At 50.9% G+C, this 26,416-nt stretch overlaps 1 protein-coding gene across 4 annotated transcripts; it reads right to left on the bottom strand.

The window, feature by feature from the left end:
* Window positions 1-588: 588 nt before the first annotated feature.
* NAA60 (N-alpha-acetyltransferase 60, NatF catalytic subunit) lies at window positions 589-25,798 on the bottom strand. Of its 4 annotated transcripts, none has more exons than XM_033101613.1 (8): window positions 25,635-25,798; window positions 9,639-9,835; window positions 9,063-9,178; window positions 7,240-7,369; window positions 5,283-5,379; window positions 4,206-4,440; window positions 2,760-3,102; window positions 589-1,919 (listed from the first exon to the last, which is right to left on the bottom strand). In XM_033101613.1, the coding sequence occupies exons 3-7, from the start codon at window positions 9,170-9,172 to the stop codon at window positions 2,946-2,948; spliced, it is 729 nt and encodes a 242-aa protein (XP_032957504.1). In that variant the 5' UTR covers window positions 9,173-9,178; window positions 9,639-9,835; window positions 25,635-25,798; the 3' UTR covers window positions 589-1,919; window positions 2,760-2,945. The 4 variants fall into 4 exon arrangements, with proteins under 4 accessions (XP_032957504.1, XP_032957505.1, XP_032957506.1 ...); XM_033101614.1 differs by having other exon boundaries at window positions 9,741-9,835; XM_033101615.1 differs by lacking the exon at window positions 9,639-9,835.
* Between the last annotated feature and the right edge of the window lie 618 nt (window positions 25,799-26,416).

Genomic DNA, 26,416 nt, shown 5'->3' with positions numbered 1-26,416 from the left:
GAAGCTCCAAGAGGTTGGTGGAAGCACCTGGTCCTGGGCTTGGCCCAGACTCAGGTTCCCACGGTGGGGTGGCCTGGCCCAGGGGTCCCCCAGGCTCCAGTGGACAGGTTCACTGGCCCAGGGGTCCCACAGCTTCCCATGCTGCGGTGTCCTGGCTCAGGGGTCCCCCACGCTCCAGTGGCAGGGTACAGTGGCCCAGGGTCTACAAGGCACATGACTGCACTGAGCCACCTATGGAGCCTTCTCTAAACCAGGACAGCACCGCCCCCCACAACAACCCCCCGCCCCGCCCCTGCCCCAGGGACCAGGCCCCAGTTCAAGGCCTAGAGCTGGCCAAGGAGATCCCTGAACAAATAGGGTCCGCTGCTGAGGACCTTCTGGGTTTAGACAAAGAACCCTGTTACGCTTTTCAGCTCTAGAACCTCTTCCCCAGAACTGCACTGTTTGACCTGCAAAGCCATCGGCCCTTTTAGCTGACAGCCATCCTTGGGACTTGACAGTGACAAGCAGCTCCTGGGCTGTCCTCAGCCCGGGCCCCAGCAATGGGGCAAATCCCCAGGCGCAGGGCCCAAAGTGAAAGACAGGAAGTGACAATGAAAGTCTATTTATTTGTTTGTAATGAGACAAAACACTACAATCCATTCAACATTGGGCTGGACAGTGATTAGGGCAGGGAGTGACAGGGCAAATCCTCAGCTCAATTATGAATGTCCGTGGCAGCACTTTCTGGAAGAGTCTTCCCTTACCCCTCAGGGCAGAAATAAAAACTACATGATCATCGCTGATTCAGATTAGAGGACAGTGAGCTAAGCCTCAGCTCGAAGCCATCAGCACAGTGGGGACCAGTCAGTGAGAGCGTGAGGCGGCCAAGGGAGGAGGAATGCTTTTCCTGCCCGGGCTCACCTTCATCTAGAGAACCTCTCTTCCCCCATCATAAGGCCAGAGGAGCCCCCAGGCTGGGAGTTCTGAGGGAGGGAAGCACCAGTCCCTGAGGCCCCCCTGCCCAGTTGTTCCCCCTTTTCCTCCCTCTGGCTATGTGACACAGCAGCAACACTGCACGTGACTCCGCCAACCCCCTCTCCTCTGGAGGGCAGGGCAGGCGGCAAGCAGCTTTGGGGGATGGGGGTGGAGGGGATGCCAGAAGCAAGTAATGTCCACACGCATGCTTCTCGGCACTGACATAGCCTCTCCTGTCTCTGCTCCCAGAGGCTGAGGGACCACAAGGCACGTGACTGCCCCCAGCCCCAAAGGCCAGGTCCCACTTGATCAACAACACTCAGCTTCCTTCTGTCTGCAGCTGGCCAAACCGTGGAGCTGCAGTTCATGGGACTGGGGGGCTGGGGAGAGGACCCCCAGGACCCACACTGGCACTTGTCCTCAGCCTGGCTCCCTGCAGCGATTCAGCTGAATGGCTCATCCACTATCTGGTGGGCAGTTCCACGCTTTTGGGGACAGTGGGACAGCCAACAGAGGAGTGGGAAACCTTCCCATCATCTGACTGCCCATGTCAGGCAGCTAAGCCCCAGAGCTCTGTGCTTCAGTGAAAAGCCTTCCCTTCGTGAGGAGGTGGAGGCTGGTCCCTGCCCCCCAGGCTTTTGCAGGCTGGTCTGGAAGAGGGTCTGGCATCCCCTTTATTTCACCCCCTTATAGCTTTGAGGCTCCTGTGTCTTTAGGGTCAAGTATGTCCATAACACTTGCAGGAAGGAGCTGAAAGGAACAGGCGGTGGAGGAGAAGAGGCCAGTGAGGAGGTGCAGGGAAGGAGGCCTCTTCCTTTCCCTACTCCTGGGGCAGCAGAAGAAACAGACCACAGTGAACGCTGCCACACCCCAGCCGGCCTGCGGGGCTGGTGCACTTACATGGGGGCCAGACCAGGGTATGGAGCAGAGGTTTCCAGAGCAGGAAGAAGGGCTGGAAGAGCCTGTGGGGAAGAGAAGAGGGGAACAGAGGTGAAGAACTCCACAGAAACGCTCTGCCCCACACTGTGTGTCTGGCTAGGAGCCTGCAGCTGGCCCTGGGTACCCTTGAAGCGAGTCCTTCTCCAGGCCTAGAGTCCCTTCCAGTGATCTCTGGGCTCCCCTCAGTCCAGCGCAAATTAAGGCCCTGGGGGCGTCATCCCAGGTGACCATGGAGCCTGCTTGTGAGGTTGGCTCATCAGCAATCGGCTCTGGGCAGTGCCCATGTAGTCCCCTGGAGTCCCCATGACCCTGTCCAGCCCCGATGTTCTTTGAGGTCTGAGAGAAACTGGCTCCCCGTGGACTCGTGGTCTCAGCAGTGGCCACATCTGAGCAGAGCCCTCATCCACAAGGTGCCCCCACAGGGAGCTTCTGTGAGGTGACAATGTGCTGGTGTTAAAGCCGATGTCCAAGTAGGATCGACGGAAGCAGGCCTGAGACACAGCAGCTCCAGAAGGGAGCTGAGTGGCTGGAGGCGGGGGAGAAAGGGCTTGATCTTTTGGTACCTTTTCCATTTTTGAACCATTTGAATGCATTATTATTATTTTTGTTCCAAATGAATGCATTATTTTTTAAAAAGTAGTTCAGGAAGTGAAAAGACAAAGTTCTGGCCGGGGGCTCAAGGGCTCTGCTTTACTTACTCAAGTTTCTCAGAATTGGTCAGGATCTACCTCAGCCCTGGCCACAGCAGGTGCTTGTCCAGGGCCTTCTGTTTTTATTGTTGAAAGCGCCAGGACCTCCATTTCTCAGGACCATCATCCCCCTCCGTTCTGCTTCCCTTTTGCCCATCACCTGCTCTGGCGTACCTGTCGGAGACCAGGCGCGCCCGCCCCACGACACTCTGCTTCTGAGCCCGCGTAGCACCGGGCCTGCAGCTGAGGCAGGCCAACAGACCAGCTCCTCTGCAGAGGACAGCTGAGGTCAGATGGCCAGGAAGGCGGGCTCTGCAGGGCGCCGAGGGGTGGGACCTGCTGGAGGCTGCCTGGCTGGCCTCACATGGTCCGGCTGTACTCGATGCCGCCCTTGGTGGAGATGCTCGACCATGGCAGGAAGCTGCAGAGCAGGCTGTGGGCCTGGCGGTAGATCCTGTGCGGGATGGAGCAGGGGCTCAGGTTTGCTAGCGCAGAGCCCAAGTGCTGGATGTAGTCCGTGGGGCTCCGTTAAGGAAGAGTCCAGCTTGCCTCGCCTGCCCATACATCCCTGGGGTGGCCCTGTCAGTGGGGGCCTGCATGGCAACCTGCAGGACTTGCAGAGAAAGCATGCCATTCTCATGGGAGGCCAACAGCTCAGCCTCTGCAGACTGCTGAAAAGCCTCCTTAGATGAAGGGGCCTCACTGGGCAAAATAATAAAGGACAGCATGTGGGTACAAGAGAACCTTCCAGATGAGGCCTCAGGTACATGGACACCCAGACTAAGGGTCATGGAATGGGTGCCAGGGGAGGAGTCTGGCAGAAGAGCAAGTAGTCCTCGTCCTCCCCCTACTCTCAATCCTCAGAGGGGCAGGGGTCAACAGTGCTGCCCACTTGGACACCACAGTGACCATCTTCACATGAGCTTGAAGGCCTGCGGGCTCCTGGGCTGCCTTTCTCTTTCCCGTTTATTTCCCTATGAAATGGATAAGTCCTAGACTCATTCACTTAGTTACACACACACACAGAGTATATTCTGGGCCACACCCTATGACTTAGGAAGTCTCCTGGCCTCCCTCTTACCGATCAAGGGCCAGAAAGTTAAAGAGGAGGGAGCAGGGAAGGGACACACCTCTGGGTTGCATACCCCACACCCTGCTAAGGAAGGTTGGAACCCGAGTTCAAAACAGCAAACAACTCTTTTCCCCGTACTTGTCTGTTTCCTCCCCTGCCAGCACACAGGTCCCATTAGGGCAGGGGCTTTTGTCTGTTTTTTTCACTATTGTAGCCCCCACGCGCCGGGAACAGGAGGATCTCAACCAGTACTTATTGGATGAACGGATGGATGGATGGGTGGGTGGGTGGATGGACGGATCTTGGGCCAGGAGGTTTAAAACCCACCCCTCATACTGGGCTGAAGTCTGGAGAACACCAAGTACCAGAGAAGTCTGCTTTCTAAACACACGCATACCAGGATCTCCCCACAACACCATCTGGTCAGGGAAAAATGCATCCTGTGAGCTTGGCCTCATGAACGTCCTGTGAAGGCGCCCACAGCTCCAGCTGGCACACAGGCCCTGCTAGGAAGCCACAGTCCCTCACCACTGAGAAGAAAAGGATATAGGATGGTCCAAGGAGGGTGGCCACCATTGATGTAGAGGACGTAGGTGAAGCCATCTTTGAGGACCCCACGGATGGAGTAGTAGTAGGGGAGATAGTGGTGCTGCTTAAAGTCTCTGTTTTCGTAAAAGTTTATTGCTGTGTTGTTAGTGGTGAGGACGTGCAGGTAGATGGCTTTGCAGTGGTCCTGGGCGGTGGTGGATATGTGATCCTTTAAAGTCTCAAGTAAAAGGGAACCTGTGGGCAAAGAGGCGACGGTAATATATGGCAGGGCAGGTGGGAAGGAAGCACGAGGCAGACGGGTTTCACAGAGATCTCTACAGACCTCTCTGCCACCGTATCAATGACCAACCTCCCATAACCACCCACTGTCAAAGTCCCTACAAGTCCCTACAACAGCCAGATGCAGCCTGTTAGCTGCAGACCATCAGGCGTCCGGGGCCATGGATATGGGCTGCATAGTTGCCTCCCAGGGACTGGACCCACTGCGGAGACGCACTAACCTTTCAGACAACGAAAGTATAGACCTGAGCCCAGGAAAGTGTGGAATGGACAGGCCTGGGTTACAACGAAGACTCTGCCATTCACTGACTGTGTGGCGAGTGGGATGGGAATTTGGAGACATACGGGTGGGTGGCACAGCACCATGGATGTGACAGGCATCTGATACATGGCAGCTAGGACTATTTCTTCAATTATGTTTTCTACTCTTAATCAAGAATACTTGTGACCAGACATAAGCTGTGTGTGTGGTGGCAGGCATGGGAAGAGGTACCCATTCTCTAATGAGGACGTTTGGGAGCCATTTGTAATGTGATCTTGTCAGATTTGGGAACGAGGCCATAGCGGAAAGACCTGGTGATGGGTGGGAAGAGCATGGGCTGAAGGTCAATGGGGTGGGGGTGGGCCAAGAGACCTGCTGGGAAGAGAGGATGAAGGTCTGACCGAAGACGGAGAGGAGAGGTAGAGGAAGAGACTGAGGGCTACTGGTGAGTGAGAATCATTAGGACACAGGAAGTGACTGGACGTGGGTGGGTGGGGTGCATACACCAAAAACCACGAGCTCAGCCGCCCCTTACCGATGCCGTGCTTTCGGAATTCCTTCACTACTCCCAGACTTAGAATGTATGCAACTTGTGTGTCAACAGAGAAGTTGGAGGCTAGAATATCTCCATCCTAAAGAAAAAGTCAGAGATAAAGTCAGCTTCACAGTCAAGGCGCCCGGTCCCACTGCAGAACACATGTTAGTGCCAACACCCCTGGTCACAACACCTGAGGGGACACTGGGGCCAGCGGGGACTGAAGAGAGGGTAATGGGAAACAAGGGAAACAAGAGGGTGCGGGCCTTTCTGTGAAAAATTGCTACAGTAAGAACACTCGGAGCCTCTCCTCTTTGGGGTAGGTGGGAGAGCAGATGAGGAAGGCCACTGATGCCAGATAAGTGAAGCTATGGGAGCAAAAAGGAAATGCCTATGTTACGTGGGCACTTCCTGGTGCTCACACATGGTGGCTGACACACCAAGAGACCAAACAGCCGGACACACACAGTTTGAAAGGTTTAGTTAAAGGATCCTGCAGTGCCCCCAGGTGGTCTCGGAGTACAGACGGTGGAAAGCGTGGATGGCCCCTCTGCTGTCCACGCCAGGCAGAGTGACATGCCAGACCACCATGAGGTTCTGATGTTCTTCTACCTCGTAAAGAAGGCTCCCTGGATTTTCCCCCATGGGAAGGACAATGGCCACTTGGCCCCTCTGGTCCCCATCCACTGAGCGGCTCCTGTATGTGGCTCTGGGTGTGGGTCAGCGCATCGCTCTCCCTGCTCCCCTCTCCCGGCGCTGGCCCCGCCCCCAGTACCCCATCCACAGGTCATTGGAACACAGGCGAACGTGCCCCTCAGTCTCAGGGAGGTCAGCATCCTGCTTGTCACTCAAAGCCATGGGAGGCTCAGGGAGGTGAGGCCACACTTCGTTCCCGGATGATGTCTAACAGGCACTGCGCTCTTTTCCCAGTGTGGAATTCATTCAGCCTCTCAGCAGGGCCTGAGAAAGTGCCAGAATGCAAAGACTCCCTGTCCTGACACCAGCGGAGCAAAAGGAAAGGGTCCCCTATCTCTGCCCTTATGGGAAAACACATTCAAAGGAACATGGAGATTTAGTCACCACGCATGTGGGGCTGGACAGTTGCTGGGGGCATGCAAGAAGAGCCATGCAGAGGGGGCTTCAGGGGACAAGCTTCGTGGGGCGGGAGAGGGGGCGGGCAGGCAAGACAGTTGGTCCTGAGCAAGAGGAAAGGTCAACAGGATACTAATGCTTGCTGAAAATACCAGTGTTTCTTTCTTTTTTGCTGTATCTTAGCACTGACAAAAGAAAGAAGAAAGCTCAGAAGGAAACTAGGATAGAAAAGTTACTCTTAAAAGAAACCAACTTTGCCAGAATCTACTTATGAGCAAATTAGACTGGACTTGAGTGGGTCGGGTCTTTAAAAGGGAGAGACATCCTTCTTGCTCTTTTAAAGAAACAGCCTCAAGCCAAACAGATAGAACCAGTTGCTAGTTGGTGGGTTTTTCCCCCTCCTTTGAGTAAATACTATGTAGCCACTAAATGCTACATAGTCACTAAGATGATCGAAATTATTACACAGAATCTTGACCCAAGTCGACCACGAGACCAATTTGTGACCGTGGCCTCACATTTTACACTTAGAACGAGGCTTGCTAACCTGGGGTCCACAAACTCTAAGCGGTTCTTAGATAGATCTTGAAGGGGTCTATGAAGCTGAATGAAAAGAAATTATATCTATTTTCACTAACCTCTAACTGAAATTTAGCATTTCCTTCAACAAACCGCAGCAGTATTAGTTCCTGTGACACTGCCACCAATACAAATCAGAGTCCCTTACCACTCTGCAGATTCTCAAGTGGACCATTTATGTCCCTCCCAAGTCCTACGCGGTCTGGGCTCCTGAGAAAGGGCCACAGAGCAGGCAGCGGGTTCTGTCATAAGCCCCCACAGCCCCATCGCCAGTGCACATACTTACCTCCTTGTGGATCTTGGTCCTACTTTTTATTTCAGCTACTATCATTCCCACGATGGCGCCCCTGTAGGTCGCAGCGAGGGAAAAGAACTTCTTGTTGGAGGTGATGTCACGATACCATGAGTCTGGGTACCTGAGGAGAAGAACAAACTCAGATAAACCTGCTAAAGGTCAAGGCCGACTAACTTTGTGCTTTAGACAGTGGACCCACAGGGGACTCGAGGTTGCTCCAAGGTTACTCAGGAGCCTGCCCACCCCTCAGTCTCCATCAAAGTGTATCATTCTCGGTCAATCATCTTGAAGCAGTAATGACGGGGTGGGACTGGGAATTTCTGATGGGAAAATGATTTTACAAGACATAGAGATGAGAGGGAGGGAAAAAACCCTCCCATAATAATGTCTCCACGAGAGCAGTGCTGGAGGGGCAGCTGACTGAGTTAAGACTGATGACCCTTGGCACCCAAGAGGATCAGGGAAGAGAACATTTCAGGCAAAGCTCTAGGATGCACTGATGAAAGGCAGATTATTCACCCCTAGGAAAGGAGACCCAGTGAGGGGGCTGGGGCACTCGGGGCTTTACGAGCCTGTGGGCTTCTGTCTTTACTTGGGATATGACAGATCAGCCCAGATGCCTTTCTTGAGACCAAGAGCTGGAGGAGAGCGTGGGACACTCCCATCTTCTGACCCCAGGAATGCTTGGCTGGCCTGGCGAGGCAGCCAGGGCACGGAGCTGCCACCACACAACCCAAGGGAACTGCAGTTCACTCTCAGTCTTTGGAACCCGAGGCCTCAGGCTTAGGAAGCTGCAAGGAGTGGCAGGCTGGCAGGTCGCAGCACCTTGTGATGCACAGAGGCCATGGCCCAACATGGCTCCACCCTGGCCCTGGTGGCCCTCGGCAGGGTCTAATCTCCGTACTTCCGGATTACTTTCCAGGGGTTCAAATGCTGGGTGGAAGAACACTTTACTTTTTTGAAGCCACTGCTAGCCCACATCCCCCGAAAGCTGTGACACTCCCATCAGAGATGTTAAGGGACGCCCCTTGTTTTCCTTCCCACCTGTAGTGGGTGAAATCTGAGGCTAAGACTCATGGAAATATGACGTTTAGCAGGATCTTGTTTTTAATTTTTAAAAATGTGCACTTCTTTTTCTTAGGATAAAAGCTCTAAGTGCATATTACAGAAAAATGTTAAGAAACAGACAAGCAAAACCAGATGAACCTGTAGATACTAATTTTAATAATCTACCCACCCCAAACTACCGAACACTTTGCTACGTAGATGGTACTTAACTTTATAAGCTTTAATTTTGTTCGTGTTTTTGAATAAAAGTGGAACTATGGTACATATATTTTCTAGTCTTTTTTTTCATTTAATATCTTGTTTTTAAAAAAAAACTCTCCTTGTCAATAAATATGTATCAATGACAGATTTTATCCCCCTGGCTAAATAATAAATGCATTTTTGAATGCACATACCCTAATGGACACCCCAATTCCTTACTGTTAAGATACTTAAGTTGCTTCTCAACTTTCTAAATTATAAATAGCACTGCACTGAACATCTTTGTAATTAAAGCTTCTCAGCAAAGCCCCTTTGGGGACTCTTCAAGGAACGCAGTGAGGAAGAGAGGGCCCTAAGGACGCCAGGGAGCAGGACGTGGGGTTCACTGACAGGCAAGGCGACTCTGGGCCACCATGGCACCTCCAGGCCACCCTCAACTTCGCAAAGCCTACCAGCTTCAGCACCGTGGATCAGTGCGTGTTCCCCCCACCAGCTCCCCCACTCTCCAATCTGCAACGGGGGACAGCAGGCGCCGCTCAACTTACTCGATGGGGAACCAGTCACCACACAGATGCTTCACGGTGTCTATGTCATCGTGGCAGAGGAGGCGCAGGCTGACCTCGCTGAGGGCGCTGGACGGCACCACCTCTGTCATTCACACCTGCAGGGAGGGAGGCAGCGTCAGGAGTACGGCCAAACCCCGTCACCAGCCCACTGACCCCACCATGGCACCTTCACTTACTCCTCCTCCTCCTCCCAACCTGTGAGGCAGACAAGACAGGAAGACTAAGGCCACCCCTCAGGGATGGTGGTCCCCTCAGTAACTGCATGGAGCATTTCTGTCCCTCACAATAATCCCCTGCGCCAGGTGTCACAGTTGCCCCCATGTGGCAGACAAGAAACTGAGGCCTGGGAAGGGCTGGCAGGATGGGGACCCCAGGTCCCCTCGCTGCTCACGGGGGATGCTCCTGAGCCCCAGAGGGCAGCCTGCCTCTGGGCAGTCTTCTCTCTCCTTCCTCTCCGCCCTGCTGAGCTGCGCTCTGAGCGCCACTCTTCTTGGCCGGTCTTCTGTCCCCCTCATGTCACTGTCTCCACTGCATAAAGCACATGGCCCCGCCAACCTGGCTTCTCCCAACGTGGCTCAGTGGCTGTCAATGGCAGATGTGGCTCAGCAGCCCCAGGCCTCGGCCCCCTTCAGAGCAGCCAGGGCGGGAGCCAATGACCTGCTGGGTTTGTAGGAGAAGTGGCTCTTGCTGGGTGGGTCACTTCTCCTCCCTCATCCAGCAGATGAAGACTCATGAGCAGAAGAAAATAGACACTGCAAGACACCAGAAATTCAAATGAGGGCTCAGGAGTTGCTGACAACGGTTTTAAATCAGAAAACTATGTGCAGTCCAGGTTGCTGATGAAGCAGCTGCCCTTGTTCCAGTGAAAAGAAGGCAGGAAGCAAGGCCAAGCTTTAGACTCTGACAAAAGAAACACAGGAGCCTTTATTCCTTATGTTGAAAGCTGGTGATGAAAAGCAAAGGATCATGCATTTACCCCCATCTTTTTAGGAGGAACCGTGCAGTTCATCCTCAGCGGCTGGGAAAAAAATTCTTTCTATAGAAGAACAATAGCCAATAAAAGTAGAAATAATGGTAGAATTGGAAAGTCACCACTTTGGAACTACTCGTGAAATAACCCAGACAAGCAAGATTCATCAGAGGCTTTTAACCACCCAGTGGAGGGTGTTGGGGGACAGGTGTGAGGCACAGAGGCAAAGCACCTTCACCCCCAGGACTTGCCAATCACCAAGGAAAAGCCTAACCTTTCCACCTGGAGATCCCGCAGTCGTACTTCCCCAGTGATGGAGCCGAGCATCTCTGACCAGTGCCATGCGTGCAAAGTCCACAAAGCCCCACCTACAACGCTGGGCCTGAAGCCAATTGTGCCTCCAGACCCAACTTCACAACTACAGATAATACCCGGCACACAAGCAAAAGTTCAGCAGCACCATGACATCTGACAAACACAGAATGGTGACATTGCACAACTGGCCTGGTCTCTTCAAATAATCAACGTCATTAAAAAAACAAAAGCAGACTAAAAGAGACAAGAAGACCTACTGTGTAGGGGTAATGGGTAAACCCCTACTGGAAAAAATAAAAGTCAAACAACATTTTGTGGCAATTTAATTATGGGCTGGACAGCAGATACTATGAAATTGTTATTAACTGTCTTAGATGTGAAAGGCTATAGAGGTTATATGGAAAGTCTTAGGATGCTGAAATATTTTGGAGTGAAGCATCATGAGGTCTAAAACTAACTTTAAATGGTTCAAAAATTTTTCAGCTACTTAGGAAGTAAATATGATAAAATGTTATTAACTGTTCAATCTAGGTGGCAGGTAACATACAATACAGGAACTTATTGTCCATACATTTAATTTTTCCAGTATGTGTTTGAATTTTTTCATAATAAAACGTTGGGGTTGGGAGGGGGCCTGAGGGGACTGCCATTACTTGCCTAAACTACCTCTAGAAACCACAGTTCTGTGACTGGGCACCACGATAGTCCAGTTAATGCCCAAAGGTCAAAGGACCAGATGTTCTCCCCTTACTGCTCAGCGAGCCCAGGTTAAATGCCTGTGGCAATTCCTCAAGGCCACGATCCCAGCTTGTCCCTGCTTCTCATAAGACTTCAGGCGTTCCCGTGAGGGTCCCCGGGAAGGCCGTGTCCTGACCTGCCACTTGCCAGTGGAAATCCACCCTGAGGCTTGCTAACAGGGTGTGGGCAGTGGCTCAGCCTCTGAAGTCCTGGACACAACCCCAGCTTACTGCGCCCAGCAAGAAGGGCTCCCCTGATGGCCAGCCATGGGCTGACAGACCCCCAGACCCAGGCTGCAGGGCAGGCAGGCTGAGGACAGGAGCCCCTCAGGCTGGGTAATGACAGGTCTGCTGCTGTGACCCCTTCCCCTTCAGGGCACCAGCCAGACTGAGGTGGACCATCTGGGGGGGGCGCTTTAGAGGCCAGGTCAGCAGGACTGGAGACATCACTGCACCTAGGTGACCCTGAAGCAGACATACGAGGTGGGTGGAGAGGCAGGAGGAGGCGGAGGTACTGCATGGCTAACTTAGGCTCCGGGGCTAACTTAGGTTCTGTCTTCCAAGAACATACTGGACTCCAAGGGGTGGGGACTGTGTCACCTTGACATGTCCTTCTGCACAGCATGACTCAAAAGTTGAAATGAGATGGGACCTGCTTTCTCCTCCTTTCTCTGTGTCTTCCGCCAAAGCCTGCACACTGCCCACGTGATGTCTGCAAGTCAGGGGCCCCTCCTGTGACCCTGCCAGCAGCACCGGACACCCTCACCTGGCCTGCATGCCAAGGGCCTCTGAGGGGGATGGAAGAGAAACTCTTCAGGATGGAAATGGGTGTGTTCCTGCCTGAGGCCTGGTGGATCCTGACAGGTCCTCGGTCAGGAGAAACTGCAGTACCACCTGTACCTTAGAAAGGAGTGGCGTCCCCAGCAGGCGATCTGCCAGAGAAGACTAGTCACTTAGGAGGGGATGCAGCTGGACTCTGGATGCACGATCTTGACAGAAGCTCTAAGAGCTGAGCCGATCCAGACAAGTCTCTCTCCGAGCAGGGATTACAAAAGAAAGGACATAAGCCACCACAAGTTAATGTGAGAAGCCTGTTGAAAAAGAGCAGGCCACAGCCGCTGGGCTGTGCTTATTTGAGTTCTCAGTTCCAAACACAAAACAAAACCTAAACACCAACCAAACAACAACAAATACCCTCAGACTTCGTACATCTGAGCTTCCCATGTCACCTGCTTCTTCCTTTTCACTGGCATGCACCTTCAGAAACCAAGACGCTGTCCAGCCCAATGTCTTATAAACAGCTTATTACCTGATTCCTACACAGCAGGGCAATTCCAGTGCTCAGCCCCCTTTCCACAACTGCTGCTCCGGCCCCGTGTCCCCGATGGTGCCCTGGACATTCTGGTGTGTGACCTCAGGGACCTCATGCCTCCTAAGTGGCCGGCCACTTCTTAGGAAATGGATTACATGGATTGGTCAACCAAAAACGGTAAGTCCTGGGCCGTCCCGGTGGCTCAAGTGGTTGGAGCTCCATGCTCCTAACTCCGAAGGCTGCGGGTTCGATTCCCATATGGGCCAGTGGGCTCTCAACCACAAGGTTGCTGGTTCAATTCCTCGAGTCCCGCAAGGGATGGTGGGCTCCACCCCCTGCAAACTAAGATTGAACAGGGCACCTTGAGCTGAGCTGCCACTAAGCTCCCGGATAGCTCACTCAGTTGGTTGGAGCGCATCCTCTCAACCGCAAGGTTGCCAGTTCGACTCCCGCAAGGGATGGTGGGCCGCACCCCCTGCAACTAGCAACAGCAACTGGACCTGGAGCTGAGCTGCGCCCTCCACAACTAAGACTGAAAGGACAACAACTTGACTTGGAAAAAAAGTCCTGGAAGCACACACTGTTCCCCAATAAAGTCCTGTTCCCCTTCCCCAATAAAATCTAAAAAAAAAAACCAACCAAAAAAACGGTAAGTCCTGAGTTTTATGAGTCATTCCTGTCTAAAATATATCCTAGTGGTCACTGGCTAGGATGCGACTCCCGGTCATCTTGGGTAAAGGGCTGTTTAACTCCATGGAACACGACTGTAGGGGTTCAGTGGGTCCACCAAAAGCAGGACGGAGCCCAGCACGTCACGTTCCCTGCTATGAAGCGCCGTTTCTCTGGAGCTTTCTGCAAAACCCCCACTACGTGGGTGACACTCCCTTCCATCACAAAGGGAGGTGAGTCCACAAAAAAGCCTCTAAAAGCAACAATGGAAGGTGTTGTTAATCTTGTTCGGTACAAGAACAGCATCATGGCTATGCTGAAAATATCCATATTCCCTAAGAGATAAACACTGGATATGAAGGGATGAAAGACAGAATGTTCTGGAATTTAATTCACTTGGAGCAAAAGTGGCAAAATGTTAATAATTGTTGAACTGGGTGATGGGTACGCAAAGCAGATGTTTGAAAACGTTCCTAATTAAAATTAACGACCGACCAACCAAAGTTCTCCACAGAGGCCGAGTCTCAGATACGAATGGCAGGTTTTCCAGGTGACTGATTTAAGTGTGACTGGCGTCCTCATTGAGAGCTTGTGCCCGGCCTCTGCACACCTCCCCACTGGGAACAGAGAGTTCTCAGCAAATGGTGACCGGCTCACTGCGGAGCACCCTGGGTCCCAGGTGCGTCAGGCGCCGGGTTCAGAGTGTGACGGGGGCATGGAATACTGCTCGGGACCCACCCATGTTAACCAACCCTCAAACTCCACTGAGGTTTTAAAGAGTGCCAGCGTAGACACTCGCCGTGTAGTTCAAGGACACAGGACACTTTTAGGAGCCGAGCTTGAAGCTGCCCAAGTAGGTATCAACCACAGGCCAGTTTAGGGCAACGCCCTTCCCTTTCCCTCACGGCCAAGAAAACTGGGAAAGGCACGAAGCCCCCGTCAAAACCTCGAGTCTCTGGGATCGAGTCAACAGCCCTACATTATCCCAGGCCACGCCAAGGCCTTTCCTTAGTGCAGTCCTTCCAGAGGACGCTTCTGAGGCCAGGGCCTCCTCTCCCTGTTGCTACCACCTCTAGGGAAAATCCTGGTGGACAAGCCCAAATCCGAGTGGCCAAACAGGAAGACCTATAAAAATTCTGTTCAGTATCCCAGTGAGGACATAATCCCCACACCAAACTGAGCAAGGGAGTATAAGCAGGAGTCCACTATGGGCTTCCCAAAACCCAGCACTTCAGGGGAGGCAACCCAAATGTCCATCAATGGATGACGAAACCCATACAGGCAGCCCCCCGTGGCCTGTCCACACAGCGGATATTTAGTTCTGACACATGCCACCGTGGACGAACACTGAAAACATGATGCCGAGTGAGAGAAGCCAGTCACAAGGGACCACGTATCTTATGATTCCATTTATAGGAAACGTCCAGAATAGGCAAATCCGTAGGGACAGACAGTAGATTAGTGGTTGCCTCCTGTTGGGAGGGTTGGAGGGTATGGGTGTGGGGTTTCTCTTGGGAGTGGTGCAAGTGTTCTGAAATTAAACGTGGTGACAGATGCACAGCTCTGTGAATACATGTACACTAAAAACACTGAATGATACACTTTGAATGGGTGAACTGTATGGCATGTGGATTATATCCTCAATAAAACTGTTCAAAAACAAAACAAAAAGCCCTAATCCTGAGAGTGAATGATCCTTTTGTGAATAAATGGATAAAAGATTCTTTTTGAAGGAAGTCATAGTAGATTCCAGAAAGAATCAGCAGCTTTCCAGCCTACGAGTCAAACTGCAAGGACCCATGCTGGTTCCCTGTGGTGGGCTCCTTCAATTGGGCTGGCCCAGACCCCGCCTCCTGGGGCCCCAGCTGTGTGACAGGCCCACGAGGGTGGGGTTGGGAAGTGCTCTGGGGAAGACGAGGCTGAAAATCAGGGAGCCTGGTGGGAGGCACAGATTCACAGAGATGAGAAAGAGCCGCCAGGCCACCAAGGCCGACCTTGTGGCTCCCTCCAGATTTGGGCCAATTTTAGTATTTCATATTCAAGGTGGAAAAAATCTGTTGTTGGCTTGGAGTGTGTAAGAAGAGACCAAAGAAAATGATCAAGTCTCAACCAAGCATGTGTGTGTTGTCCACAAGTTTTCACAGGGTAGCTGCTTAGATGATTTTGGGAAAGCTCACGCTCAGATTTCCCCTGGCTGGGAAATCAACACAAACCACACATCACCGAATGAATCTCAAATCAACTTTCAGCCTCATTGACCTGCGCCAGGAAACTCCTTATCGTCTCTTGCCTGGAAAACTGGCTCCAGTGGTTTATCTGGGGCTTGACAAGCTCAAGCCAGTCCAAGAAACAGGGTGACATGACTTCCTGCCCTCATCACCCTTGGAAGAGCTCCAGGTGTCTCATGGGCTATGCCCCACTATTTTCTCAACCAACAGCAAACGTGCTCTGAGCTCCCACAGAAAGGAGCTGCAGGACAGGATGCTGTCAGCTCACTCTCACCAGCCACTCCACCAGTTGGCAAGACAAGTACAAGCAACTGGCAAAGCCTCCCGGCAGAGCCAGGGTTTGAAGCTGGAGTGTCTAGTCAGCAAGTACTAGGATGAAAGGCCTTGACCTCTACAGTTGCCCGTAGACAGGGCTGATGGCAAAGAGGCTGGGGGTGGGACACTTCCTGAGGGCATGGAAATGTTCTGTATCTTGATGGTGGTGGTTACACACCCAAATGTATATACACACGTTAAAACTCATTGGGTGCATTTTCTTGTATGCATATTAAACTTCAATAAAGTTGATTTTAAAAGATTGAAAAAAATACATTGAGGTTTGATAACAAAGGGAGAGATCCATAATAAAAGAGCATCTCTTATGTCCTGGGATTTATAATTTTTTCCTCTATCACTGGGACAAGGCTTTGACCAAAGGGGCAGGACTTGTTGCCTGTTCAACATTCAAGAAAAACACTGGGCTCCAAGACACACAGCTATTTGTGGATTTTCACATCCCTATTAAAAGTACTTCCATCTTTTCAAAGGTCAGTTCTTTAGATGTCTTGATTTTAAAAATAGAAACACGGCACATTTAACTAAAGGACAAAGCCGCACATTACAGTGCTGAATCTGTGCCAGCCCAACCGACAAGGGGTGGAGACGGGCACAGGAAGGCACGGGAAAGGACAGTCTGGTTCCCACGTAATGCTGCCTGAGGGCGAGTTTAGAGATGGTGGTAGTGCAGGTGAGAGGCTGGTAGGGCACGTGGCTGGTCCACCCCTGGGGGAGCAGGCCAAGGGACCCAGATCTGGCACCTGTGGGGAAACCACTTGTCTATCCGGAACCTTCTATCAAGTAATGATCTCCTATCGCTAAGGGCTGCCCTTAGGGCTAAAGGGACAAGGATTCTGAGACTGACCAGAGAACAGGTACCAGTGGGCAACGACAGAGTAGAGGCTCCGAGTAAGGCCTTCTGCTGCAAGCCGAGCCCTGGAGTGCTGGTGGGACAGGCACTGCAGCCACACACAGACCATCTCTTGGAATACTTCCCGACAAAGACACTGATGCATCTATACTACAACGGCAGGGATGTACGTATAGAACACAAAATTCACCTGCATTTTTAAATTAAAACATGAAGCTGCAAAGATCAGGCTTGTAGTGAGACTTCTTCCCTGGGTTTCCTGGGGCTGCGTCCTGTCCTCGGCCTTTACAGGGCAGGTGAGTGGAGCAATTCAATAAGGGGCAGAAACTGGATTCTCCAAGACCCAAATGAAGGGCCCGTCGGCTCCCCTCTCGGTTCTCCCTTTCTCTTTCTCCAAACCTCGTCCTCCTAAAGCTGTCTGCGAGCCCTGTCTTCCCTGTGCTGAAATGACCTCTCTGTAGCAAAGGCCATGTTGCCCTGAGGACTCTGCGGTGGCTGGAAAGGGGGGACATCTGGATATCTGGGCATTCCCTCACTCCCGATACTTCCCAAGCGCCTGTGTGCTTGGCCAGAGGGACAGTGACAGTGGAGGAATGGCTGCCATGATATCCCCAATGTCCACAGAAGCATTTCCCATCTCCCTGACAAATGCTGGGGATTCAGAATCTGGAGGGCCTGGAATGGAATTGTTCCAGTTTCTGGAGGGGTTTCCTGGGTTTCCTGGCACCATCATGACACCCAAGGAGCCCTCTACTCCCATCCCAAGTAAAAAAGGCAGAAACAACCTTAGTGGTTGGAGACCCCTCCCCTGTGTAGGTCCCCAGGGCCTCTCCTTTCTTCAAAGGTACTGTTTCTTGGCCCCAGACGAGCCACACTTAACGTTTAAAACCCCCCCTGTCCTCTTACTGGCTTAAGTGCTCTGGATTCTACCCTTGACCCCAGCAGACTTCCAGTCTTCAGGCCAGCCATGGCCACACTGCACCCTCCATCGCCCCCAGAAACTTTACTTCCTTCTTTCACTCTCATTGGATCCAAAGGGTGCTTCCTCCTTGCCAAGAATAGGCCAACCTCTGCTTGTGCTTGGGACACTGTGCCCTCCACACGTTCCCAGCCCCTTCAAGGATGCTGCCGTCACTGTCACCCCAGGTCAAAGCCCAGCTCTGATATCTACTGAGACATCTCTGTCTCACTACGTGCTTCCGCTTATCTGTCGCTGGCAAGACAAATGAGACTGGCCACTTCCAAAGAGCCACCCTAATCCCTGGCCAGCTCCACACCTCCTCCCTCCCTGGTTCAAGTACCCCCTTCTCCAACATTCTCAGCCTCCTCTTTTGCACAAACTCCCCACAGTGGGCTGTAAACACACCACGTGCACCCTCTCTTGGACATGCCTCCTGCCACCTTCTTTCCCTTACAATACCACCTACAATACTACATTTGCTGCCTCCTTCTTCTTTATTCCTGCCCTCCACCTTCTGCTCTAGTACACTGGTGACAATGAACCAACAGCTTCCCCTCTGAAATCCAGCATCCCTCACTTGGGAATCACTTCCCCTGATTCTCTACAGCTCACACCTTGGTTGATCCCTTTCTCGAGCCCTCAGCTCCCTTCGCCCTATGACAAAGCACCACCCTGGCCTTCCCTGGGCACTTCGGGCCCCTCAGCTCCCTTCGCCCTATGACAAAGCACCACCCTGGCCTTCCCTGGGCACTCCGGGCTTCTTCTCAAGTGAAGCACAAGGGAAGATTAGGGCACACTCATCCACGGCACAAGAATTAAAGACCACCAGGCCCTGAGGAATATGAAATTCTGCAGACGCCAGGTTTATCCGCTTGAAAAATCCAACACTGAACTCCAAGCTCTTGCATTTAGGATGGAGGGTAGAGAAGAGGAAAAAACAACCAGTGATGGACACGGAACACTGCCTTGCTCATCAGTAAAATGGGTCAAGGACTAAGGGAGAGTGAGGGAAACAGCGAGTGCTCTTCATGGCTCATCTGCTCAAGCGAGCAGCTGCTGGCGGCGGTGGCGAGTCATCTCTGCCGCAGCCTGGGCTCCTTCCAAAACCTCACTGTAGGAGGAACGTGATTAATTTACAGGGTGACAAGAAACAAACACCCAGCGCTCTAGCTCCAAACAGATGCCCTCTTAAAACCCAACCCATCGTGCTCCGAGGGGAGCCCGTATACTCCTCACATACAATGAGATCACATCTCTTCAAGCACGAATTGATGATCCTGGAGGATTCCATTTGCATGAAATTCTGAAACTGGATAAGGGACTCGATGGTGACAGAAATCAGAAAGTGGCTGGGGTGGGGCAGTAAGAAGGGGCATAAGGTGATGGCGATGTTCTAAGTCTCCTCAGTGGTCGTCAAACACATGGATCTGCTCCTTTAAGATCTGAACACTTGGCTGCATGTTAATTACACCTCAATTTTGAAATAAATGATAACAGGTGGTTCTGGCATGGTCCCAGATCCAGACCATCCTTTCCTTTGGGCCAAAGTTTCCATCATCCCCTAAATTTCATATTGAGAATCCATTTAGTCTTTCACTTACCAAAACTGTATTGAAAATCCATGCCCTGCTCTAGGTACTGCGATTGCGGAAACTAGCAGAGTCAGCAACCTCTGCTTATACGGGAGGGGGCAAGACAGGGGGCCAGGGTGGGCCCTTCCCGGCGCTATTTCCTAAATACAGAAACCACTTCTTTTGTTCAAGGAATTCCATGGCAAACAACAGCACATTGGGGAACTCCAAAAGTGCTGTCCACTGGCTGGGCAGGAAGGGGTTAATACAAGTGTGTGGAAGGGATGCCGTCTTCCCTGGGCCACAAGGGCAAGGCAGGGGATGGGTCCACTTGCATCCTCCCCAAACTGCACCTAAGACCCATGGAGTCCGACTAGGAGAAAGGAAAATGTCTAGGTGTTGCACCTTTTTTATCTTTTTAAAAAAATTGTGGTAAAATACACATAACATAAAATTTATCATTTTAACCATTTTTAAGTGTACAGGTCAGTGGCATGAAGTACTTCACATTGTTGCACAATCATTCACCAATGATGGTCACCAATGACCATCACCTCCCAAACTTTTTCATCTTCCCCACCTGGAAGTCTGTCCCCATGAAACACTAACTCCCTGCTGCTCCTCCTCCAGCTTCCAACCACCACCATCCCACTTTCCGTCTCGAGAAACGACGTTGGCAACTTTTCATACTTAGTGGCACTCTTCACTAAAAACGCCACATTGGAAGGAAGCCTTCAGTTCCACTTAACGCAGACGCGGCTCCATCAGGGCTCCGGCGACTTCCCGGGAAGGGAGGGCGCCAGACTTGAGCGTTACCTCCGCATGGCGAAGGCCTCCCACGCATTGTGCATTTTGCAGCTTTGCTCTTTAACTCTCCTTTGCGTCCCGAGATGAGATGGATCTTATTTTGTTTGAAATTTTATTTTACCATTTTGCTTTTTACTTCATGTCCACGGTAACATGACCTAATGTGGAGGGCACGGTCTTGGGCCACTGGCATGCGTGCCATGTGCAACCCGCGATGCTCCTTTCCAAGGCAGTCGGGCTAAACTTGTTCATGGCGGACCAAGAGAATCCTCTGGTTGTTCCAAGGTCCTACACCAGAGCAGCGGAGGCCTGGCGGGTCCCTACATGTCAGGAGGACTGGACTGTGGGCAGGGTGCCCAAGGACTTTGCCTTTTGTGACCCCGCTGGGGTCAGAATTGGAGAACAACAGCCCAGGTTTGGGGAGAGACAAGGACAAATAGGCCCCAACAGAGGTAAGAACAGAAGCCAGAAGACGGGTCATTGAAACGGAGGCCAGAAACGTGGAGCCAAAAGCAGACAGACCCCGTAGCCCCGGCTTGAAAACTCAGACAAGTCTGATCTTCCTGGAATGGAAGATGAGGGATGGATGATCCTGCACTGCCCGCTCACACAGAAAGACACAGCCAGAGCTCAAAGCACAGACAAGTGGGCCTGGCCAAGTGCCTTTGCCCAGTGGCTTTTTAAGCTGGGGTTTAGTAGGAAACCAACTGACGAGGCAGAATATAATTCCCAGTTCGGATGGAGTGTGTCAACCAGTTCAGTTTAAAAACAAATCAAACACCAACAACAAAACCACCTGTAAAGACTAGATTTGGGGGTGCTGGGTATCAAAAGATAGTAAGATGTATGTTTTTAATCAGCATTCTTGACTAACACCCAAGACTGGTCCCTCCCTGCCTAGGGCTCAAAACTAAGAGCAAGTAGGTTCTTCCATAAAGAACCTCAATGTCCACAAGCAACCCTCACACTGCTTGGGGGCAGGAGTGGGCAAAGTGGACGCGCAGCTACGCTGTTTGAAAGGAAAAAGTACAGCAACAGGGGAATCGGGTTTCAGCAACCCTGCCCGTCCATTTGCTGCTGCCCCTACAGCAAACCAGTTCTCCCAGACTTCCTTCACTTACTCCGTCTCACTTTGCTGGGTTTTGTTGTTTTATGATTTTTAACCTCTGTTTCCCTGGGTTTGCAAGATCCTTCAGTCAAATAGATGTGAAATAGAAAAGCGGGTCAAATTTGGTATAAATTAACACTTGATCACAAGGTTAACTTTCATAACAAAATTGATTGTTGAAAAGTAATTCAACCAGCCAGCATTTGCCTCTGGATTCATGACAGATGTCTGCGTTCTACACCACTCACATCTGTATTATTTGAGCTTTTTTTTTTTTAACAATGAGTTTGCGTTGTTTTTATTATCTGAAGAAAAATAAAGACTTTCAGGTGGTACATAAAAATTATGAACACATTTTTATATTAAAATAATTTCATGGACTGTTTTTAATTAGTAACAATGGAAATTTTACAGTGTATCTTCAAATTATAAGTAGAATGATTACCCATTTTGCCCTGAAATAGACTTTCTTGGTGCCAACTGTTAAACCCCATACCCTTGGAATAGCATGGCCTTTTGTGCTCTGATGCCAGAAATAAACAGATTCAAGTTGTAATGAAGCAAAGAGGAGGTGGTTGTGGAATAGGACGATGAACAGACTTATAAAAATATTTTAAAGGATTCCAGTGTGATCATTAAAAAGTAATTTTAGTGGCTATATAAAATCCAATTTTAAAAAATATTTATAAGTTTTAAGACAGCCACTTAAAAAGGTTTAAAAAGAATATTCCCCTGTACATTCACATGCAACATAAAGCAAAAACTAAGAATCCCCTACTCACCCCATCCCCCATAAAAGGACTGTTAATGGTTTCTTGTGTTTCCTACAAGAAAATCAAATTTATAAAGGGCTCAAGGGGGTCTTCTGGGGGTGGCTGTACAGGTATATTCATGCCATGACCATTCCTCTAGTGTACTTTTCTATATGTATATTTCAATGAAAAGGTTAAAAATGGGAGGCCAGAGGAGAAGCAAAGTAATCTGAACCTAAGAGAATAAAGAGGAGCAAATATCTGACAAGCAAGACTTTCTGAATAGTTTACAACTAAAGTCAGAAGTCATCTTCCAAAAAGAAACAAGTTTGAAAAAGGTATCCAGCATCACTCCCATGAACTACAGAAATGATGGAAATATTGTTGCATTAACATATTCCAGATAAGAATTCTTTTCTACCTAAGGGACAATTACCCGCAGACTATTTTATAAAACGATATTGCTTTCTTCTCAGTTATTTCCAAGATGGGTTCAAATTTCAATACTTTGCTGCCCCAACAGACCCCATTTCAGGAATGCAGGAAAAAAGAAACCCAATTTGATTTTTAATAACAATAACTATCCGACAAGAAATAGAGCTGGAAGAATTTTTTCTGATGTGGTCTGTTAAAGATGACAAAATATTTTTCTTTGGTCTTCCTGTGTAAGCAAAGGAAACAGTGTTTCTCAAATATTTGTTTTGTGTCCCTTTCCACAACCACCTTCTCTTTTCTTCTTTACAAGTGTGAATCTGTGTTTAGAATGTTTATTTCTAAATGCATCAATGCACAAAACGCCAGCTATTCTAAGAGTATGGGGTTTAAAAGTTGACACTAAGAGTTTCTTCAGGGGCAAACTGGATAATCATTCTACTTTGATTTAAAGAGATATTTAAAAATCTCTAAGTTGTCACACTCATAGGTGGTTCTTGCCATCATTATTCAGAATATTTGGCCCCTACTTGCCACATGGGCCCTGCCTGAGCAGGAAATGGGTTTCAGGTGAAGAGATGGGCCGTCTGAGATGGCGACAGGACAGGACTAGGGACTGGCCCTCACTTGCTGTTATGACCCTTCCACTTGACCATCTCAGCTCAGAGACATGGCCACCTCGGGGTGACTGTCACATGTCCGCTGGCCTCCACAGTGGGGCATTCAGGCTCCCCTGAACACTGGTTCAACTGTTGACATGAAGCCCAAACCACCTCCTGTGGCTCCCTGTTTAGACCGCCTTCCTATGACTTCACAAGCTCTGAGCAAAAGCGTTACGGTCCGTAGCAGAATACGAACCCTACTACATGCATATTGGGTTTTCAAACATATAGGTCTCTCTTTAACGAGCAATGGTAGGTATCTGGGCCTCAGATAACGCTGAGCTGGCCTACCAGCTCATTCCGCTCAGAGGTCATGCTAAAAAGAATGATATTTAGCGAAGGAGGCCTGATCCTGGAGTTATCAAATACACTTACAAATATTTGCTAAATCAAATTCAGCATTTGAACTTAGCCAGAAAGAGACCTGGGAGTTCCAGCATTGTTTTTGCAGGTCAACATTTTACTTGAAAGCACTACACATGGTCACAATCAAGACAAGCTTTGATGCAGAGTTTATACCTCAAGCTTGCTTTCTAAAAACAAGGAACGGAGATGGAAAAACTATGAGGACCTTGTGGATTCCTTCCAGAGAGAGATGTCAGGGGGAGATAATGGAGATAGGATGTAGAGATGAAGGAGCCACCATTTAAGGAAAGACATTGCCTGATATGCAGCCAGCTGTCTATTCAGGTAGGAGAGCTGTCACCAACAAAGTGAGACCTCTGGGCTATTTCAGCAGACAGAAGACAGGCACTGCCTTGAACTCAGAGCTCTGAGGAGTCTTCTCTACATCGTGGTCCCTGTGGCTGCTGCAGTGTAAGGATGCTGTATCCACCTGGTCTAAACACACTTCAGGCTGCGACAAGCCAAACTGCTGTTAACAGGTCCACTGAAGCTCCAAGTCTCCCACACAGACCCAGTCAGCAGTGACAGAATCACCCTTCTCCGTTCAGGCGTAAATATCTTTTATCTCAAATCTCCTAACATCCAGGAATTTCCTTCCATCCAGGGCAGAGGCATGCTGTTGCTTAGCAACTCCAACAAGTCATATCCCAAATCTGCCAGTAGATGTGGTTAAAATAAACATGGTGACAAAGTCACTGCAAGATAGGATACACACAGTCCTTTTTAAAAAGTGTCTATATGTTTTATTCTGGCCTGTTAACACCACATCATGCCCTGACTTGGCTTCTTACACGTTTTAACTGTCTTCATAGAAACCCGGCATGTCTGTAAGCGCAGTACGATGGAACTCCAGCAAACCAGGGCCCAATGGAGAAGGACCTCATGAACAGTGCATTCTCAAAGGGCCAATACGCACATTAATTCTGATGGGTACAAAATCCTGGAGTAGGGGAGATACAGCCCTATGTGCACTGCCATGATTGATGTGCCCATTTGGAAAGATGACTGGGACGTACATTTCAGCCATTCTTGAATTTCTTCGGCTTTAATCCCATCTTCTCTAACTGAGCTTAAAGTGATTCAGGGATTTTCATGGGAGGGGAAAGAATATGAATTTGTTTGTTTTTGCTTTTAGCCCCTTTTAATTCAATGACGTTCAAGACTCCCCTTCTCTCCTCACCGGCTGGTACTCCTGACCAAAGAACTTCTATCACTTATCTCTAAATTACAAAGTGCTAAGGGGATTGTGGTATTTCTATAGATGACCTGCAGCAACTTCCCGGTTCAGTCAGTTAAGCATTAACTAGAGGTTTCCTGTCTTCAGTTTTCTGGTAAAACATCTGTAAGGGACAATGTTCTCTCCAGTTCTGACACTCTAATTAACCCCCAGTCCAGGTAGCACAGTGAACTACAGTGTGGGGCTGTTATCCTGAAGGAAACTTCAGGACAAACGAGTAACAAAAGTGTATGGCTCAAGGACTTGGCAGAGTGAAATCAGATCAATGAAGCAGCCAGTGTCCACATTTACTGCCGAGTAACTCCTTGCCTCATATCAGGTCCTGGGCTCCATCACCCACTGGACATACAGGTATTTGTTGTTAGTGGTCCAGAGAAGGGCCACACACACACCAAAATTTTCTCAGGGGGACAAACCACAGAAACTACAGATTCCCTCTAATCCTTGGCAAGGGTTCGATTCCGTGGGGGAGGTCCGAGTTGGTGTAAGGTCTGCATGGCCCGACTGTAAACTACCAAAAACGTACAAAAATGATTTATCTTCCTACGAAAATGTACAGCTGAGAAAGTAAGACGCAGAGACGATCAAGACAGAACCCCAGGCTTTCAGGAGTTCACAGGAGGGCAAACACGTCGGCAAAATAACTACAACCCGCGCAACAAGTACCAAACACCAGAGTCCACAGCCAGGGGAAGCAGCGGCAAATCGCTCAACTGTGAAAAGACCGGGCCTTTCATCTCGAGTGAGAGAGACCTGGCGGGTAGCGAGGGGCTGACTGCACTCTGGTTCCAAATTTCCCCATCAAATCGTCCTGGGACCCGGCACCGAGGCGCCCCAGGCTTTAAAGGGTCCGGGTCCCTCCTAACACTGGGAACCGCGCCCCTCCGCACCCCTCGGGTCTGGAGCGCCGCCCCTCCTCACCCCGCGGCCCCCTCCTCGCCCCGGCCCGGTGCTAGTTCCGTGGCCGCCCCGAAACCCAGCGGAGAAATCTGGGCACCGGCGGGCGTGGGCCACACCCCGGCCTCCCCCCACCAGCCCGGCCGCCCTTCGCCCCGCCAAGGCCGCTTGGGGCCTCCCGCGTCCCCCACTGGCTCCCAACCGAGCCCCCACCCGCCGCATCCCGAACTGCTCCTCCTCCCCACCTTCCGACCCCCACCCCAAGCCAGGTTCGGCACTCCCACCACAAGCCCGAGCCACACCTCGGACGGGAGCCGGCGGCAGCGGACGGCGTAGTCGCACTCAGCGCATCCTGGGGTCGCAAGGAGCCGGAAGTGGGGCCGTGCGGAGCCCGCAACGAGTTATGTAACCGGCAGGGGCCGCAGCCGGGACGGAGGCGACGGTCCGCGGAACTTCCGCCTCCCGCGCCAAGCCGCCGGCATAGGCTGGAAGCCCATTGGCTACTGACGCCCACGTGGGGCTCCGCCTCCCAGGCGCCGACGCCGCCATCTTAGGAGCGGGCAGGCCTAACACGAAGCCGGGTGGCAGGGAGACTGGGGCGCTGTTAGGGGAGCGGGTGTGCGCCCGCAGAGGGGTCGGTGAGGCTCTGAGAGCCTGCAGAGGGGCCAAGGTGATACGGGCCGGAGCCCGAGTGCCTTTGGCAGACAGGCCGCCAAAGATAGGAATTACTCACAGCCCTCAATTCTCGGCTAACATTCCCCTGGTTTGGATTTGGGACTTGGGCTTGTCCATGCCCAGTGCCTGAGGGGTGTCGAGCCAAGGAAATGTGACTGAGTGATCACCCCCGGCTGGCGAACAGCATCAATCAGCCTAGCGCCGGGCACTGGCCAACAGCCAGAGGCTAGTCTCCGCAGAAAGGTCCTTTGGGGCTGCCGCTATGTAAATAGGCGGGTATCAGTTGCCCTCAAGTTGCAGGATGGTTTATATGGCAAGATCTAGAGAACCCTGTTGAGCAAAATCTGATGTTAACTTTAAAGCAGAAATTTATTCTATGCCTTCAAACAACTTAAACAATGGGCCACAG

The sequence above is a fragment of the Rhinolophus ferrumequinum genome (assembly GCF_004115265.2).
Source record: "Rhinolophus ferrumequinum isolate MPI-CBG mRhiFer1 chromosome 15 unlocalized genomic scaffold, mRhiFer1_v1.p scaffold_54_arrow_ctg1_1, whole genome shotgun sequence".
In the NCBI taxonomy this organism is placed as follows: Eukaryota; Metazoa; Chordata; class Mammalia; order Chiroptera; family Rhinolophidae; genus Rhinolophus; species Rhinolophus ferrumequinum.
Note: the sequence above shows the minus strand (reverse complement) of the source record. Positions and strands in the feature narration are given on the sequence as shown.

Bases quoted from the DNA above. Each gene is read 5' to 3' on its own strand.
- NAA60 (XM_033101613.1), bottom strand. From the start codon at position 9,172: ATGACAGAGGTGGTGCCGTCCAGCGCCCTCAGCGAGGTCAGCCTGCGC. The intron at 4,441-5,282 runs GTAAGGGGCGGC...CTTTGCCCACAG, and splicing joins ATTCCGAAAGCACGGCATCG to GTTCCCTTTTACTTGAGACT. The intron at 3,103-4,205 runs ATATCCTTTTCT...ACGGAGCCCCAC, and splicing joins CACCCTCCTTGGACCATCCT to GGACTACATCCAGCACTTGG.